Source organism: Saccostrea echinata, unplaced genomic scaffold (genome assembly GCF_033153115.1).
Source record: "Saccostrea echinata isolate AGI-Se365-2 ecotype Australia unplaced genomic scaffold, CSIRO_AGI_Sech_v1 ptg000006l, whole genome shotgun sequence".
Lineage (NCBI taxonomy): Eukaryota > Metazoa > Mollusca > Bivalvia > Ostreida > Ostreidae > Saccostrea > Saccostrea echinata.
In genome coordinates, this window is record NW_026889755.1 from 14,542,501 (window position 1) to 14,559,759 (window position 17,259).

The following is a 17,259-nucleotide window of genomic DNA, read 5'->3' on the forward strand; positions in this document are numbered from 1 at the left end:
TATAGAAAACATGCTCAGGTATTGTAGATTCAAGTTTGTTCAAATCATGACCCCTGGGGGTAGGGTGTGGCCACAATGGGGAGATCAAAGTTTTGCATAGGAATATATAGGAGAAAATATTTGAAAATCTTCTGGAAGCATCCCCAGATAGTGAAGATCAAGTTTATTCAAATCTTGACTCCTAGGAGTAGAGTGGGGCCACAGTGGGAGATCAAAGTTTTACATAGGAATATATTGGAAAAAATCTTCAAAAATCTTCTTCTAAAGAACAGCAAAGCCATGGTTAATTATATTAATAGGGAAGCATCCTCAGGTTGTGTAGATTCAAGTTTGTTCAGATCTTGACCCCAGGGGATAGGGTGGGGTCACAATGGGGGATCAAAATTTTTACATAGGAATATATAGGAAAAAATCATATTCACAAGAACAGCAAAGCCATGTTTAGTCATATTGATATGGAAACTTTCTCAGGTAGTTTAGATTCAAGTTTGTTCAAATGATGACCCCCTTGGGTAGGTTGTAGCCATAGTTCACTATCAGAGTTTATCATATTGATGTATAGGAAAAAATTCTCCAAAAACTTTTTCTAAAGAACAGCAAAACCATGTTTAGGCACATTGATATGGAAGTATCTTAAGGTAGTGTAGATTCAAGATTGTTCAAATCATGACCCTAAGGATTGGCAGGGGCTACATCTATAAAAATCATGACACTGGAAGTGGGATAGGGTGGGGTCAAAATAGGGATAAAAGTTTGACATAGGAATATATGAAAGAAAAAAATCTGCTGATGAAGAACAGCAGGGCGATATTGACTCAGGTATGCGTTGTGGCCCATGGGCCTCTTGTTGGCATGTAACATCTATAAGAGAAGGGGTAAAAAATTTACTAACTTCATAGTCCTTGTCCTGGGGCCTTAGGGGTGGGTTTAAAACCATGAAAATTAGTGATATCTTTAAAAATCTTCTTTACTCCTAGACATCAATCAGTCAAACTGATGGCATGATTGTAGTAATATTAAGCCCTCTACCAAAATTGTTAAATTCAAGGTCTCAGGGTTGGGGGGGGGGGGGGGTTATCGATTATATAGTGAAAGTACATTATATCTTTTAAATCTTCTCTGCTTCTGTCTATTAAACAAACAGACCAAGTATATAGTTATGATGAACAAGGGTGCCTCTTCCAAAATTGTGAACTTAATGGCCCTAACTCAGGGGTTCTGGTGCTAGCTAGGACAGGGCTCTATTGATTATTTTGTGAAAATGCATTAATTCTATGAAAATCTTCTCAGCTCCTTGATATTTAGCAGATAATTTAGGTGCATGGTTATGATGATCAAGAGTTGTGAAATTTATGGCCCCAGGGTTAGGGATTTGGGCGGTAGGGCAGGGCTATATAGATCATATACAGTAACTTCTCAAAACCAGCCAGCTGCCTGACTGAATAAAATGACTGGTTTAGAGGGGTGGCCAGTTTAATGAGAATTCAGCATGTGTGACAGTTATGTTTTTATTATGCCCCCACTCTGAAGGGGAGGGGGTAAACTGTTTTACCCTTGTCTGTGTGTGTGTGTCTGTCTGTCCATAACAGATTTTTTGTCACAGTTTTCTCAGCAACTCTCATCGCAGATGCTTGAAATTTTAGCACAATCTTTGTTTAGGCATTCCATCAATCTGATTAAAATCAGATCCTTTGAACTGCTCACATAGATTGCTACACAAGGATCTGAAGAAACACCATTTAGGGTCATCTCCTGGTGACTTTTCTCATAAAAATATTCATTGAAATTTTGACCAATTAGAGAGATCGTACTTAAACGACATTCGGGAAAATGAATGTAGAAGTGAAAGTAGTCGTTGAGAAGAAGTTATTGTTCGTACAAAACAAAGAGCTAAAAAACAAGTCAAAAGCAAATACTAGATATATTTCTGTACAGAAAAGACTGGTCATTCTTTTGACAGGCTACAGAAACCAGTCACGATTTTCTGTTCATGTATCATCGGGTCTTTCACTTCTGTAATTGAATTCTGAGATGCTTCTAAATTCTCTGAAGCAAACATTTGATTGGGTAATTGAAAGGTCACCAGGAGATAACCCTGAATGAGGTTTCTTCAGATTCTTGTGTAGAGATCTTGTTATAAAATCTTATCAATAGTTTGATATACTTTCTTGTGAATAAGGAAATTATCATTTATTATACATGTAATACATGTATGCATAAAATGCATATATTATAACAAAGTGCCAGGAATAAACAATTTTGATTCACTAAAAAACAAGATTTCTTATACTTCTTGTATCCTTTAAGTAAATAATATCTTTTAAAACTATACAGAGATTGAAATTCAGTTTGTTGTTAGCATAAATTCATTGAAAGCTTGTTCAAATTAACCATATTTTACTTTCATACCCTAAATGTTTTAAAAGCAATTTTATCATGTACAGCAGTTGGAGAAAAAAATACATGACTAAACAATTAAAAGAATATTTTGTCTTTTTATTTCAGAGTTTTCATCCAAATCCAGGAAAACATTTTATAGGACGCAAAGAAAGTATTTTTCTTCCAGACAATACAATGGGAAGAAAAATTGCTGGCTTGTATATGAAAGCTTTTCAACAAGGAATCCTTTATACATTAAGTACTAGTCGAACATCTGGTGTAGAGATGGTTATGCCCACAGACATACCTATTGATTCAAAAAGGTTCAGTCAAGTACATTTATAAAAATTCCCTACATTGATCCAGTGTTTAAAGGAAATGAATGCTCTCTTTGCATTTCTTGGTATAATTAAGGTACATATCAGGGATGGGGTAATTGAAAAAAGTAATTGTAATTGACCATAATTCAATTACATTTTTGGAAGTAATTGGAAGTAATTTGTAATTGAGCATTTTTTCAATTACTTGTAATTGTAATATAATTAATTACACTGAAAAATACCATGTAATTTCAATTACTTTTTCAATTACATTCAATTACTTTATATAATACACATTCATGATATATTTATGATATATTGTCACCACTACCTCCCCATTTTACAGTCTTTTATTTTATTGTAAAACATATCCTCAATCCTTCAATTATACAAAATCTTAAGTTTATGTTTACGAACAAATAAATGATGGGCTTCATAATAAATATCTAGTTTCTTTCTAATCATTATGTAAAATTTGAATTTTTTATTTTATGTTTATCAAAATTTTGTACCACCCTTCCTAGGCCAGCTTGTCATGAAACACACATTTATTATATTTCAATCTTTGTTGTTGGTCAATAATAAAGAAAAAGATTGTGTGTGTCATTAATTAAGTTCTCTCTTGTTGGAAAGAGATAATTGCCCTCCAAATCACAGTTGTAAATTGCAATCAAAACAAATCAACTCCTCTAAAGAGGTATTCATTCCATGATTTAGGAGACAAAGCCAATTTAATGGAGATGATTATTTCAATAAAAAATGCCCGCTAGCTTTAGAAAAGAAAATCTTTCGATTTGATAATTATATTAACATATAAACAAGATTTTTAATGGATAAATTTTGTATCTGAAAAAGTTATGTTCTGTACGTACTATTACATGTATTATTTTTGAAGTAAAATTGTTCAACATAAATAGCAATTTAGGATGTTTAGGTTACTTTCAAAGGAAATATTTAATTAGAGAGGTTACAGTTGCAACTCATTTTACTCTATTAAAATACCCACTTTTAATCAAATATCATAAGCCATGCAATTTATGTAGTCTACATGTAGGTTTTGTGCATCAAACTGATCTCAGATAGTTCTTTAACATTTAGTAAATAAAAATTATAAATTACACTACAAAATACACAATACACTATATAGCATATTATTTCTTGTACTGTTTGTGCTTTTCGAGGCTGAGCTTATATACAGATGGATGATGTTCTGTATATTCATTGACAATGATTATAAAAATTTTCAAAAAAATTAAAAATGTAATTTGTAATTTAATTAATTAGTTTTGCTAAGTAATTGAATTTAATTAATTACACATCTTAGAAAGCCAGTAATTTAATTGTAATTTAATTGAAGAAAAAAGTCAAATTAATTGAAATTTTAATTAATTAATTTTTAAAGTAATTGACCCCATCCCTGGTACATATCATAAAGTGTATATCTACAGTCAAACTTTGTTATCTCAAACTTCACCTGACCAAAAAAATACTTCAAGATATCAGAGGATTCAAGATATCCAGGGTAAAATACTTAAGAAATAAGCGCTTTTGACTTCAAAATCACTTCGGCATATCCATGTTATTTGAGATATCAGTGTTTGAGATACCACTTCCATCCATTTGAAGAAAAATGGAATGGCTCACTGGACAATTTAAACTGTATAATTATTAAATCACATTTACAGAATCACATAGTCGGATCTGATTGTACTTATGTTCAGTGTTGAAAAAAAGTATTAATCTGAGTTGTTTACTTGTCATGCATTCTCCATATTAATTAAATTTGTTAGGATCAATCTGTATTATATATAATATACAGAGACAAATGTATTTGGATTTCTTGTAGCTTGTCAAATCATAAAACATTTCCAAAGCTCATTATTTCAACTCAGTGGGACCTAGAAAATACTATAGATATCCCAGGAATCGAGATATCCAGAATAAAATACTTAGGGAATAAGTGGTTGGGACTTCCAAATCACTTGGACATATCCATGATATTTGAAATTGGTTTGTAATCAGGATTGTACATCAGCAAGGAGCTAGTGTTTGTTAAGTATATAGATAGGCAGAGTGAGGCAAAGGAAATTGCACTAGAATAGGTCGACCCGGGGGCTGAGGAATTTCCCTGCCTATAATGATGCAATCCTGAGGAACCCCAAACCCCCTTCTACTTTTTTAATGTCCCCTGTCTATTTTATTCTGCTGCTCTCACTGTTTAGATTAGGACTTCGAATTCAACAATTGTAAAAAATCAAGAAAGATGGCACTTAAAGATTTTTTTAACAATTTTTTCCTTGAATCATATAATAAAACAATGATACTGCCATTTTTTTGTCAGTAAGATGATATAGGCACCTATTGAGTACAGTATTGTACTATTCGAGTAGCTAAATCATCATAATGACTGGTGGACAGCAATACTGTAATTGTTTATTGTAGATTTGTATTTGTAGATGTATATTTTGATACAGAGTATATCAATATCATGCCTCTCTCAACCAGTACTTTTAATACTTCCACTTTTATTAGGAAAGGTACTTTGTAATAATTTATTATGCCCCTCTTCGAAGAAGGGAGGGCATATTGCTTTGCTGCTGTCTGTTGATCGGTCAGTCGGTCGGTCTGTCTGTCTGTCGGTCCACCAACAGTTTCCGTTCATTTTCTTCGCAGAGGTTGCACATACTGAAATGAAATTTGGAATACAATACAAAATTATCATAAGAATTTCTAGGTTAGTTTTGTTTTGGGTATAATCAAGCAATTTTTGAGAGTTATGTCCCTTGGACTTAGAAAAATTCCAATTATTTGGGGAGGGGGGGGGGGGGGGGCATCTCTTTTTGTGAAACATCTCTTGATATGTTTCTGTTGATCAAGTTATCCAACCAAAAAAAAAAATTAATTCAACAGGAAAAATAATTGTTTCTGACAGTGACCATAAATTGTTCATTGGGGTGCATTTCATTTCCGGAATTTTTAAAAATAATCCACTTTCCATTTCCATTTCCATTTTGTAATTTTCATTTCCCACACTTTAACATTTTCATCTCCGACATTAATGATAAAGTACTTTTCAGACAATGAAAACAGAATTCAAGACTTTCCTCATAAATATTTAAAAAGAATAAATCATTGATATCCAATATAAATTTGTTGCAATTACTGACGTATATTCAGTGGACATTGAATTTGGTGAACAAAAAAATGGATGCTCACTTAACTTTTAATCAGACTTAGTGCTGCATTTACATGTATATACAATGTACTGTAATATTTTTATTCAGAAAATGTTGATTGAAATAAATGTAATGTTTATATTCTGTTAAATTTTATTCCGACCTACTTGATAAACATGAAATTGCTGGAAAGGTACCCTCAAAAAATTCCGGAAATGTAAAAAAATAAATGTTGGAAATGAAAATAAAAAATGTCAGAAATGAAAATAAAAATTGTCGGAAATGCAATGTAAATTTCTGGAAATGAAATGCAGTGTTTCAATGAAAATGATCTTTGTATTCTTTAATAAACATTAATGTGTACTTAACTTATTTGTATATTGCAGGAAAAATCCAGACACTCAGTACCTGAAGACTTTGTTGAGGACTCTTGAATCAAAGTTGAGAATATGAGGAAATATAACATTTTAAGAAAGTGTGTAAAGGAGATTCAGTGATAATATTTTCCAAATGCATTAATCCAAACATATTAGAGAAAATTGTGTGAATAGTTATAACATTCTTTTCATCTTTATGAATTAGATATAGAATGTTTGATATGGTGAAGGTTGTGTCAATTTTAATATATAAATATCATCCAAAAAAAAGCTGAACTCCTTTCTCAAACATAAGGAACCCAGAAAATTTCTTGACAATTAAGCCTTTTTCATGATGGGGTCCACATTTTCGGGGGAGGGGAGGGGAGTGTCCAAAGTCATTTTATATTTGCTTTATTAAATACATATTATATCTCTGCAAATTCGGGGGGGGGGGGGGGGGGGGGTCCAGAACCACCCCGTCTCCCTAGATCTGTGCATCTGGTGACCTATCATTATTCCTTGTCATGAGAAATTAGTAACTTTTTAAACATTTTCAGCTTCTTTTTTTAATAATGTTGGACCAATTGTAATCAAATTCAATAGTTGGATAAAAGTACTGTAAATTTTTTTCCCAAGTCTTTTAACAGACTGGTGATTGAACCTTCAAAATTGGCAGTATCTTTGTTCTTTGAGGATCAGGAACCTACCTATTTGAATAATTATTATGAGCAATGACCCCCACCCACCCCCTTTTCAAAATTGGGAGGTTCATTACACATGGGTTTAGGTATATGTACTACGTACTATTTTGGGCATCATGCACCCAAACTGTTTGCATAATTATAAGAATATAAGAAGCTATGAGCCCTCAACTAAAATTTTTAAAATTAATGACTCCTAGAGGTGCATGGTTCATGCCACATTTATCTTTATTTTGATCATTAATTCATTATTCAACTTCAAAGATGGTTATAATGGCTACTTTTAAATGTACCGGTACATTTTTTGTTATATACATGTATTTGCTTTATAATTTCTGTTGAAGAATACATCAACCAAGTTCAATATTGACTAAACATGAACCTTTCTGCTTTTATTAAATATTCAAAATATTTTTGTTTGTTAATTAATTATAAAAAGGATCTAATGTTTCAGATGGATGACTAGTCAGAGATTTTTCATCATACAGGACAACAGAGAAATCTATTGAAAGTTTTTCACATTAACAAATTGATAAATGCATGCAGCATTATGCATTTTGAAGAAAACATTTAAGTTTGTTTAAATCATACCCCTCAGAGAAATGGTGTAGACATTACAAAAATTTATGACATTTTTTTTAAATTTAAAATAGGAATTTGAAATGAATGTTCTTTTGAGTCAAGTATGAATTCATGGAGTTATGACCCTCTACATTTCACTTCTTTTTTCTAAAACTTCCCCAACATCGATTTTCAAGAAGAGTAATAGCATTAGATTTAAATGAAAAATGTTATGTGGTATGATGTGCTGCTTATGTTTTCAGAAATGATTTGTATGTCGGACCATGATATGAAGAAATTTTTACAAAGAGAAAAGGACAAATAATATTATCACAACATAAAATTAACTAGAGTTACTGTGAGTGAGCTCACAAAATAGCATCCCCCGCCACAATTTTTTTAGCTCACGAAAGCCAAAGGCTCAAAAGAGCTTTTCTTATCAAAATTCGTCCACTGTCTCTCGATCATTGTCTTTGTTGATGTCGTCGTTAACTTTTCACATTCTCATCTTCACAAGAACAACTGGACCAATTTCAACCAAACTTGGTTATAGTATCCTTGGGTAAAGAGGATTCAAGTTTGTTCAAATGAAGGGCCACACCCTCTTCTGAGGGTTGATAACTAAGAAATGGTGAAAATTGGGTGGGGGTATTTAAAAATCTTCTTCTCAAGAACCACTGGGCCAAAAATATACAGGGAAAATCTTTTAAAATCTTCTCAAGAACAGCAAAGCCATGATTGGTGATATTTATATGGAAGCATCCTTACGTAGTGTAGATTCAAGTTTGTTCAAATCATGACCCCTGGAAGTTTGGAGGGGCCACGATGGGGGATCCAATGTTTTTTAGCAGGTATACATATGAAAAATCTTTTTAAAAAACTTCTGATGAAGAACAGACAAAGCAATGATAAGACATATTTATATAGAAACATTCTCAGGTAAATTACATTCAAGATTGACTAGTGATATAAATTCAGGCAAGGTATATTCAGATTTGTTCACATCATGTCTGCTGGGGGTAGGACAGAGCCAAAATAGAAGAGCAAACATGTAGAAAAAATCTAAAGCCATGATTAGTCAAACAAGTATGAAAGCATATTGGATTGATGTACATTCTAGTGTAAATAAATCTCTCTCTCCCCCCCCCCCCCCCATTTCCGATGCTGGTAGGGGGTGTATGTGATCACTTACATATTTTACCTTTTCAATACTAAACTGATTTCTGCTTTTTACTAGCCAATGTGCTCAGGTGTGCTTAGGTGAGCAAATGTGACCTTGAACTTGCCGAAATGACCTTTGTTAAAAAAAAGGACATTTTCTTGTCATTTATCTTTCCGTGAAGTATGGACATACAATGTTTCGCTCCTTCTTCTCAAGAACAGCAAAGCCATGATTTGTCATATTTATACATTGAAAACATCCTTGTACAGTGTATATTCAATTTAAAAAAATTTAAAAATATAGGCAAAAGGAAATAGAAGTCAAGGTCTCCATCATATGTTTGTTTTGATTGGATTGACTACTCAAAGCTCTCTAATTATTAAACTCTGGTAGGACAAACTATGAGTGATATTAGGATTTTTTACTTTGGAAATTATATGTATCGCTGTTATCAGAGGGTCCGCCCCTTTGAATTATAGGGTCATACCACACATGCCTAATAAACGACAATCACTGCCTTTGATCTCTTGAACCTAGAATAAATAGGTTTTATTTTTTTCTTTTTATTTAAGCAAATAAAGTTAGAAAAAAGTAGTGAAACTTTAATTTTTTTTTCAATTTCATTTTCTTTCTCTGGCCTTTTAATTCTGGAATTGAATCTGCTTCCTTTGACCATTTTGCAAGTAGTATGAGATTGAAAGGTTAACTATACGTGATAGTCTCTAAATTGTTTCCACAATTTTAGTTACACCTACATAAAAGTATACTTTTATGACATAACGTTCGCATCTTTTCCGAGAAATACTTGAAGTCCATTAAGTCAAGAGTCATATCACAAACATGATTTAAATGCCACTATTCATCAGAACTTCCGTAGTCTAGTGGTTAGCATGCTAGTTTCGAAAGAAAATGACACTCGGGATTTTTTTGCTAGGGTTCGAACCCCAAGAATACCACATCATTTTGTAATAAAAAAAAATAAATTTTGCGAAAAATTTCCTCAGAAAAGTTTTGTTTATCATAATTTCATTAATTTCAATAATGAGAACTTTACTCTAAATACTAAATTCACAACATGAACATGATTTCTATATATCTGAAGCTATAGGCTTTCTGCACGCTATGTTCGCCCATCTCCTTTAATCCAATGCAACTTGAAAACAAGATACGAAAATCGTGAAACATGACAGGTCACCCACAAGTTTAATTTTCAGAAGTAGGTCACGAGAACAGAAATATTGGTACCCCCTAAGAAAAGGTCAAAAGAAATACACGTGTGAAAAATATAAATGCCCTAGCAGCAACCGTTTAGACATTACCTGTGTATGTGTGTGGTTAAACTTTTTTTTAAAAAGTGTAAGATTTTCAAAAGTAGGTCAAACACAAAGGACAAGAGGTTAAAATTGTTGGTCATGAGGTCAAATATGTTGGTACCCAAAGAAAGTCGATGTGCATATTACTCAAGCCTAGGAAAAAATCTTTAAAATTCTTCATCTCAAGAACAGCAAAGTCATGATTAGTCATATTTAAACGGAAGCATTCTCAGGTACTATAGATTCAAGTTTATTCAAATCTTGACCCTCAGGGGTAGGCCATGACGAGGATCAGAGTTTTAAATAGGAATACAGGAAAAATCGTCTTCTAGGAAACAACAAAGTCACGATTAATCACATTTGTATGGAAGTATCCTAATCTAGTGTAGATTCAAGTGTTCAAATCATGACGCCTAGGGTTAGGGTTGGGCCACAGCTGGGGATCAAAGTTTTATGTAGGAATACATAGGAAAAATCTTTAAAAATCCTCTTCTCAAGAACAGCAAAGCTATGTATGGAAGCATCTTCAGATAGAGTAGATTCAAGTTGGTTCAAATCATGATCCCCGGAGTACATGTAGGATGGGACCATGATGGGCAGTCAAAATTGTACATGAGAACAATAGGAAAAATATTTTTAAGTCTTCTTCTGAAGAACCACAAAGACATGGTTAGTCATATTTATATGGAAGCATCCTCATGTAATGTAGATTTAAGGTTATTAGGTCACCTGAGTAAACGCAGGATGACCAACTTTGGTTATGTATTGCTATCTGTTTTTGTCCGTCGTCGTGTGATGTGCCTTAACATTTGAACATTTTGAGCTCAACCAGTTTTGGTTTATAGCCTCTATGGGTGATGGGGGAACAAAAATTATGAATTTTTTTGTCACTGCCCCCCTGGGACCTGAGGGTGGGATAAAAACCACTAAAATTAATGCAAACTTTTAAAAATCTTCTTTACTCCTGAACATCAAGCAGTCAAACTGTTGGCATGATTGTAATAAGCATTGATCACTCTACCAAAATTATGAAATCCATGGCCCCAGGGTCAGGGGTTCTGTACTAGAGTGGATACTATATATATGAATACTATAGTAAAAATGCATTATTTTTTTTTAAAAAATCTCCTCCTCTGCTCCTGGGTATTCTGCAAACAAACTAAATGCATAGTTATGGTGAGGAAGGGTGTCTCTCCAAAATTGTGAATTTCGTGGCCCCTGGGTCAGGGGTTCTGGTGTTAGGGTGGGGCTCTAATGATTATATAGTAATAGTGCATTAATGCTTTGAAAATATTCTCTTTTGCTTCTGGGCATTAAGCCAATGTACTAAATACATATTTTTGAGGAGGAAGGGGGGAAGGGTGGAGGGATCTTTTAAAATTGTGAATTTCATGGCCCCAGGGGCGCGGTTTCTGGTGTTAGATGGGGCTATATTGATCATATAGTGAAAATGCATAATTTCTTTAAAGATAAGCTTGGTGCATGGCCAGATGATCAAGGGTGTTTCTTCCAAAATTGTGAAATTTGTGGCCCCAGGCTGTGAGGTCCTGGGAGAAGGGGGGGTCTATTGATCATATAGTAAAAGTGCATTAATTCTTTAAAAACCTCTTCTCTCCCCCCTGTATATAAAGCAGGTAAACTAGGTGCATGGTTATGATGATCAAGGTGTCTCTTCCAAAATTGTGAAATTTGTGGCCCCAGGGTGAGGGGTTCTCTTGGAAGGAGGGGGCTCTATTGATTATCTAGTGAAAGTGCATTATTTCTTTGATATCTATTTCTCTGCCGCTGGGTGTTTAGCAGATAAACCAAGTAATATTATATTGTTACGATGAGCAAGGGCAACTCTTTCAAAATTGTGAATACCCTGGGTTAGGGGTTCTGGTGTAAGAACGGGGCTCTATTGAATTGATTATATAGTGAAATTGCATTAATTCTTTGAAAATCTTCTTTGTCCCTGGGTATTTAGCAGATAAACTGAAAGCATGGTTTTGATGATCAAGGATACGTCTTTCAAAATTGTGAAATTTGTGGCCCCAGGGTTAGGGGTTCATATTGGCGGAGGGGGTCCATTTAATATATTTTGAAATGCATTTCGGGGGGATCTTCTCTGCAAATGGATGTTTAACAGAAAAAACTAATTGCATTGCTATGATGAGCAAGGAAATCTTTTCAAAAAAGTTTAAAATAATAACCACAGGGTCAGGGATTTTGGTGTTAGGGTTAGGGTGAGAATATATATAGTAGAAATGAATTATTTCTTTGAAAATCTTCTACTCTACCCATTGTTAATTAGGAAACATACTAAGTGCATGGTAATGATGAGCAAGAGTGCCTCTTCCAAAATTGTGAATATCTTAATTGACTCCTGGGTCAGGGGCTTTGGTATTAGGTTTGGGCTATATTTAATCTATAGTGAAAATGGATTATTTCTTTTAAAATCTTCTCTGCACCTGGGCATCTAGGAGGCAGATAGAGTGTATAAAGTTGTAATAAGCAGGGATGTTTTACCAGCTTTTGAAATTCTGTACCTTTCGGTCAATTTATTAATTTCTACTGAAAGAAGTTATTCCCCTTTGCTATTTACCTATAATAGTTAACCACTTTAAATAATGTAACTTAAAATGTCATTGAATAACAGAATTATGCAAGAAAATTTATAATATTTATTCCCCACACAAGTTGCTGGGGGAATAATGCTTTTGATCCGTCCGTCAGTCCTGGTTTGTTTTTTGTTTTTTGTCAGCGCAACTCCTCTTAAACTGCTCCACAGAATTTTGCCAAACTTTGCAGATATTTAGGACACAATGTGTGGATGTGCATATTGCCAGGAAATTCCGATTTCATTATTTTTCTGGGAATTTTGGCACTTTTCAACTTAGATTTTTGGCCATATCATGAATATAGAGATGAACAGTTTGTCAGCGCAACTTCTCTTTAACCGCTGCACAGAATTACGTCAAACTTTGCAGATATTTAGGACACAGTGTGTAGATGTGCATATTGCCAGGAAATTCCTATTCCATTATTTTTGCCCTTAGAGTTTTGGCTATCATTGAAGAAACTTTCCAGCTAGGTTATAAGGAAATCCAATGGAATCAGCTTTTGTAATGAAATTTTATGTGAAATATTTTATGACCTTCAAAGACCCATTTTTGAGATGAAAATGTTACTGATTCAACACTCACACACAAAAATATCTTTGATAGAAAAACACAAAAAGTTCTAACCCCCCCCCCCCCCAACACACACACACACACACACCTTAAATTATTGCTTTTCCTTAAATAATTTCATAAGTACAGTATATAAACGCATTTATATGACTACATCTTGCCATTCATTATGTGTTGCATTGTTAAGTTTTGGGGGAGCGTGGGGTATGTGAGCTTGCTCACTTTTTCTTTCATTAATACAAAAGTACTTTAATAGTTTTTAACTCACCTGAGCCTAAGGCTCAATTGAGCTTTTCTGATCAAAGAGTGTCGGACGTCCGTCTGTCGTCTGTAAACTTTTCACATTTTTTACTTCTTCTCAAGAACCACTGGGCCAATTTCAACCAAACTTGCCACAAAGCATCCTTGGGTGAATGGGATTCAGGTTTGTTTACAGATAGTGCAGCGCCCTCTTTAAAGGGGAGAAAATTAATAATTCGTGAAAATTTGGTGGCATCTTTTAAAAATTTTCTTCTCAAGAACCACTGGGCAAGAAAAGATGGAACTTACATGAAAGCTTTAGACTCAAATTTGTTCATATCATAATCCCCAGGGGTAGGGCGGGGCCACAAGAGGGGGGTCAAATTTTTACATAGGAAGATATAAGAAATATCTTTAAAAATCTTCTTCTTGAGAACAGCAAAGCCATTATTAGTCATATTATTACAGAAGTATCCTCAGGTGGTGTTCAGGTTGTTCAAATCATGACCCCTGGGGGAAGGGTGGGACCACAACAGTGGGTCAAGGTTTACATAGGAATATATAGGTGTAATGGTTAAGGGGCATTTGAGTTAAACGCAATTAAGACTTCAAATAGTGAAATGACCTTACAACCCTTGGAATGGACTAGCCAAACCAAAGGGTATATAAGGCAAAGTCAGGCATCCAGAAGGTAGCTGTAGAAGTTAGATGATGAATCAGCAATAAAGAAGTTAAGGTATTCCATCATAATAGCAAAAGATTAAATGAAATTGAATACAAACAGATGGTAGGTGTTGAATAATACTCAGTATATTTAGACATAATTCCCATTTATTACTACATGTATTAGCATGTGAGGGTGGGATGTGTCCTAATCTATGACCTTGAATTTTGGTAAGAGTTATCTCCCTTTGTGTTTAATTAAAAAAAAAAATCAATTTTAAGAAACTTATCTGGTTTTTAAAAAAGTCGTTTTAAATTGTAATTTTATTTCTATAATGTTTCAGTGCATTTTTCCACTACAGTATTTATTGATATTATTTGAATTTTATTTTTAAAAAATTGCTCCATAGACTTCAATGCAATCTTTGTTAAGTACTTACTGCTTAATTACATTTTTGAAAGTTTCTCTTAATAAATCCTTTTCTTCTGTAAAATGCTTTAAATTAATATCAAGGTATTTTGTATGTGATGGACATTTAAGTATAGAGGATGGAAAAACTTAAGGGTAAGAGCAAAATAAAAATGTAAAAGTTATAAACACCAGTGGCAAGTATCCTAGGGAATTGATGTTAAGCTCTGGGTGTAGTAAATCTGAAGAAGATTGAGACAACTGGTTCTTATCTATCAATGAGAACCTACGGGAGAAACACGGTGCAAGTAGTACCTTACCCAGTCCCCGTCTCTAGATAAGAGTAATTTATGTACTGTGTGATTTACCCTCAGATAGAGATGCCTCAATAATCATTCCAGTCATTAACTCGGACAGAGTAAAAGGAAAACCCATATATCCCTTGTACGAACCTGATCATACCATTATATAGGAAATATCTTTGTAATCTTCTTCTAAAGAACAACTTAGCCATTATTAGTCATATTTATACAGAAGAAACCTTAGGTACTGTCAAGTTGATCCCTCAGGGGTTCGGGGCACAACAGAGGGTCAAAGTTTTGCATAACAATATATAGGAATCATCTTGAAAAAATCTTTTGCACTAGAACAGCAAAGCCATGATTGGTCATATTATTATAGAATCATCATCAGGTAGTGTAGATTCAAATTTGTTCAAATTTACGGTGGGTAGGATGGGGTCACAATGAGCAATCAGATTTTACATAGGAATACATCGGGAAAAAACTTTAATATTCTTCTGTTTAAGAACAGCAAAGCCATGATTAGTAATATTGATATAGAAGCATCCTGAGGTAGTGTTAATTTAAGATTGTCTCCCCTTAAAACATTTCAATACTGAACTGATTTCTGCTTCTTCCTAGTCAGTGTGCACAGGTGAGCGATGTGGCCTATGGGCCTCTTGTTAATGGTCAGGTAAACTTTTAAATAATAGATAAATGAAAATGGGACAAAAATACCATATCTTTGTACAATAAATAATCTTTAAACGAATAAGAGAGGCCAATGTAAGGGGGAATGAAATGTGTTCACTACAATGCAATAGTGCTCTAGAACTATTGTTTTGTTTAGTCCGCATAAAGATAGTGGAAAAAGGGGAAAGTATAGGGAAATAAATAGGTCAACTTTAAGATTTGTTATTGAGTACTAGGTTAATATTTTGCCGATCCCCATTTCTCATCCTGTTTCTCTTGCTTTTGGGCAACAAAGCTTTATTTATCAGCTTATTTTGTTTTAAATTATGGATCGTTACATTATGCTCAGGTGATCGTTAAGGCCCTTGGGCCTCTTGTTCAAATCATGGTGGCTGGGGTTAGGGTAGGGCTAAAATATGTTATCTTAATTTTACATAGGAATAAATAGGGAAAAATCTGCTGTTAATATAAAGAACAGAGGGACGGTAGTATCTCAGGTGAGCATTTGGGCCTATGGGTTTCTTGTTAAAATTCCTGTGAGAAATAACAGTACTGTTCACATTAGAAAACTCAGTTTGCTTCTCCCTTGTTCAAAAGTATGTCGAAGTACAAGGTCATGAGGTCAGAAATGTTGGCACTCAAAGTAAGATCAGGTCACAAGTCACTTGAAGTACGAAAGCCCTATCACCCAATCGTTCATTAGTTAAAGCCAAGGTAGATGGGTTTTTACAGGCGATTAACCTTCTTTATGACATATTTAGAATCATAACAAGCCACATGAATTTGTATTGTTACGGGTAAATGCCCCCAGTAAACGTGCTAGTTCACAGTTGAAACGTGCTCAGTTTTATATCAATCAGCATGGACTTGTTTGGTTCATCTTGTTATAGCTTTTATTGTCAATTAAAGTTTTGTAAATAGAAAATTGTATTTGTAGTTGATTGTAAATCTTGAACATATAATTAGTCTTTGATAGAAAAATATCATACCAAGATCTTCTTTTTATAGTATATAATCTAAATGTCTCCGCCCATTTCCATGTAATAGAGAAACCGTAGTCTGATCGGGGGAAAATGTTCCGACATTTTTAGTGCGATAGGTGTTGAAAATAGGCTTGTATTTTTTTATATGTTGAATTATTCATTATAAAAACATAATGTTTTAATTAGAAATACATCGTTTTACACAATGAAAACAAACAAAATACCGTATGCTAATATTAAACCGGTAAACCAAGGGTGTAAAAAGGACCACACTACTACTTAAGTAGAATACTCCTTTAATACTGCATGTAGTTGAGTGTAACATTGAAAATTTTTCACCCAAAGAAAACCATTGTCAACCGAGGCGTAGCCGAGGTTGACAATGGTTTTCGAAGGGGTGAAAAAAAATGTTACACCTAATTACATGCAGTATTAATATAATGTCCATACACTGCAGATTAGCATGTTTTCATCCACACTTCAAATGATGCAGCCACAAGTTATAAAATCTAGGAAAATCTCTGAAATTGCCAGTCATAAGTTTGCAGTAAACAATTTAACCATGATCACGCATCCATCCCATTTAATGTGGACCTGACATATCTCCATACCAGTGCAGGCTTTAGAAAGGTCCCAGCCACCCAGCAGGTGTCTTATTTCTTGAAAGAATGATACTAGAAAAGTAGCAATAAGACATCCATATACGATATGCTTGTATGACAACAGCTAGAGGTGCAAGTGGATACTTGAGAACAGTGTACTGCTTGAAGACCTAGAGTCTGCCTGTTCACTTGTCGCCTTTAGTGCAGAATAATTGATTTCTTCATCGCATTCCATTCCATCTCC

At 34.0% G+C, this 17,259-nt stretch overlaps 1 protein-coding gene across 1 annotated transcript in view; it reads left to right on the plus strand.

Annotated features, from left to right (window-relative positions):
• LOC133180422 (uncharacterized) overlaps window positions 1-17,259 on the plus strand; it is a 175,800-nt gene that overhangs the window by 53,413 nt on the left and 105,128 nt on the right. The window contains exon 14 of the mRNA XM_061314952.1: window positions 2,506-2,702. Within this exon, the coding sequence (XP_061170936.1) occupies window positions 2,506-2,702 (197 nt within the window). The remainder of the gene's footprint in view (window positions 1-2,505; window positions 2,703-17,259) is intronic.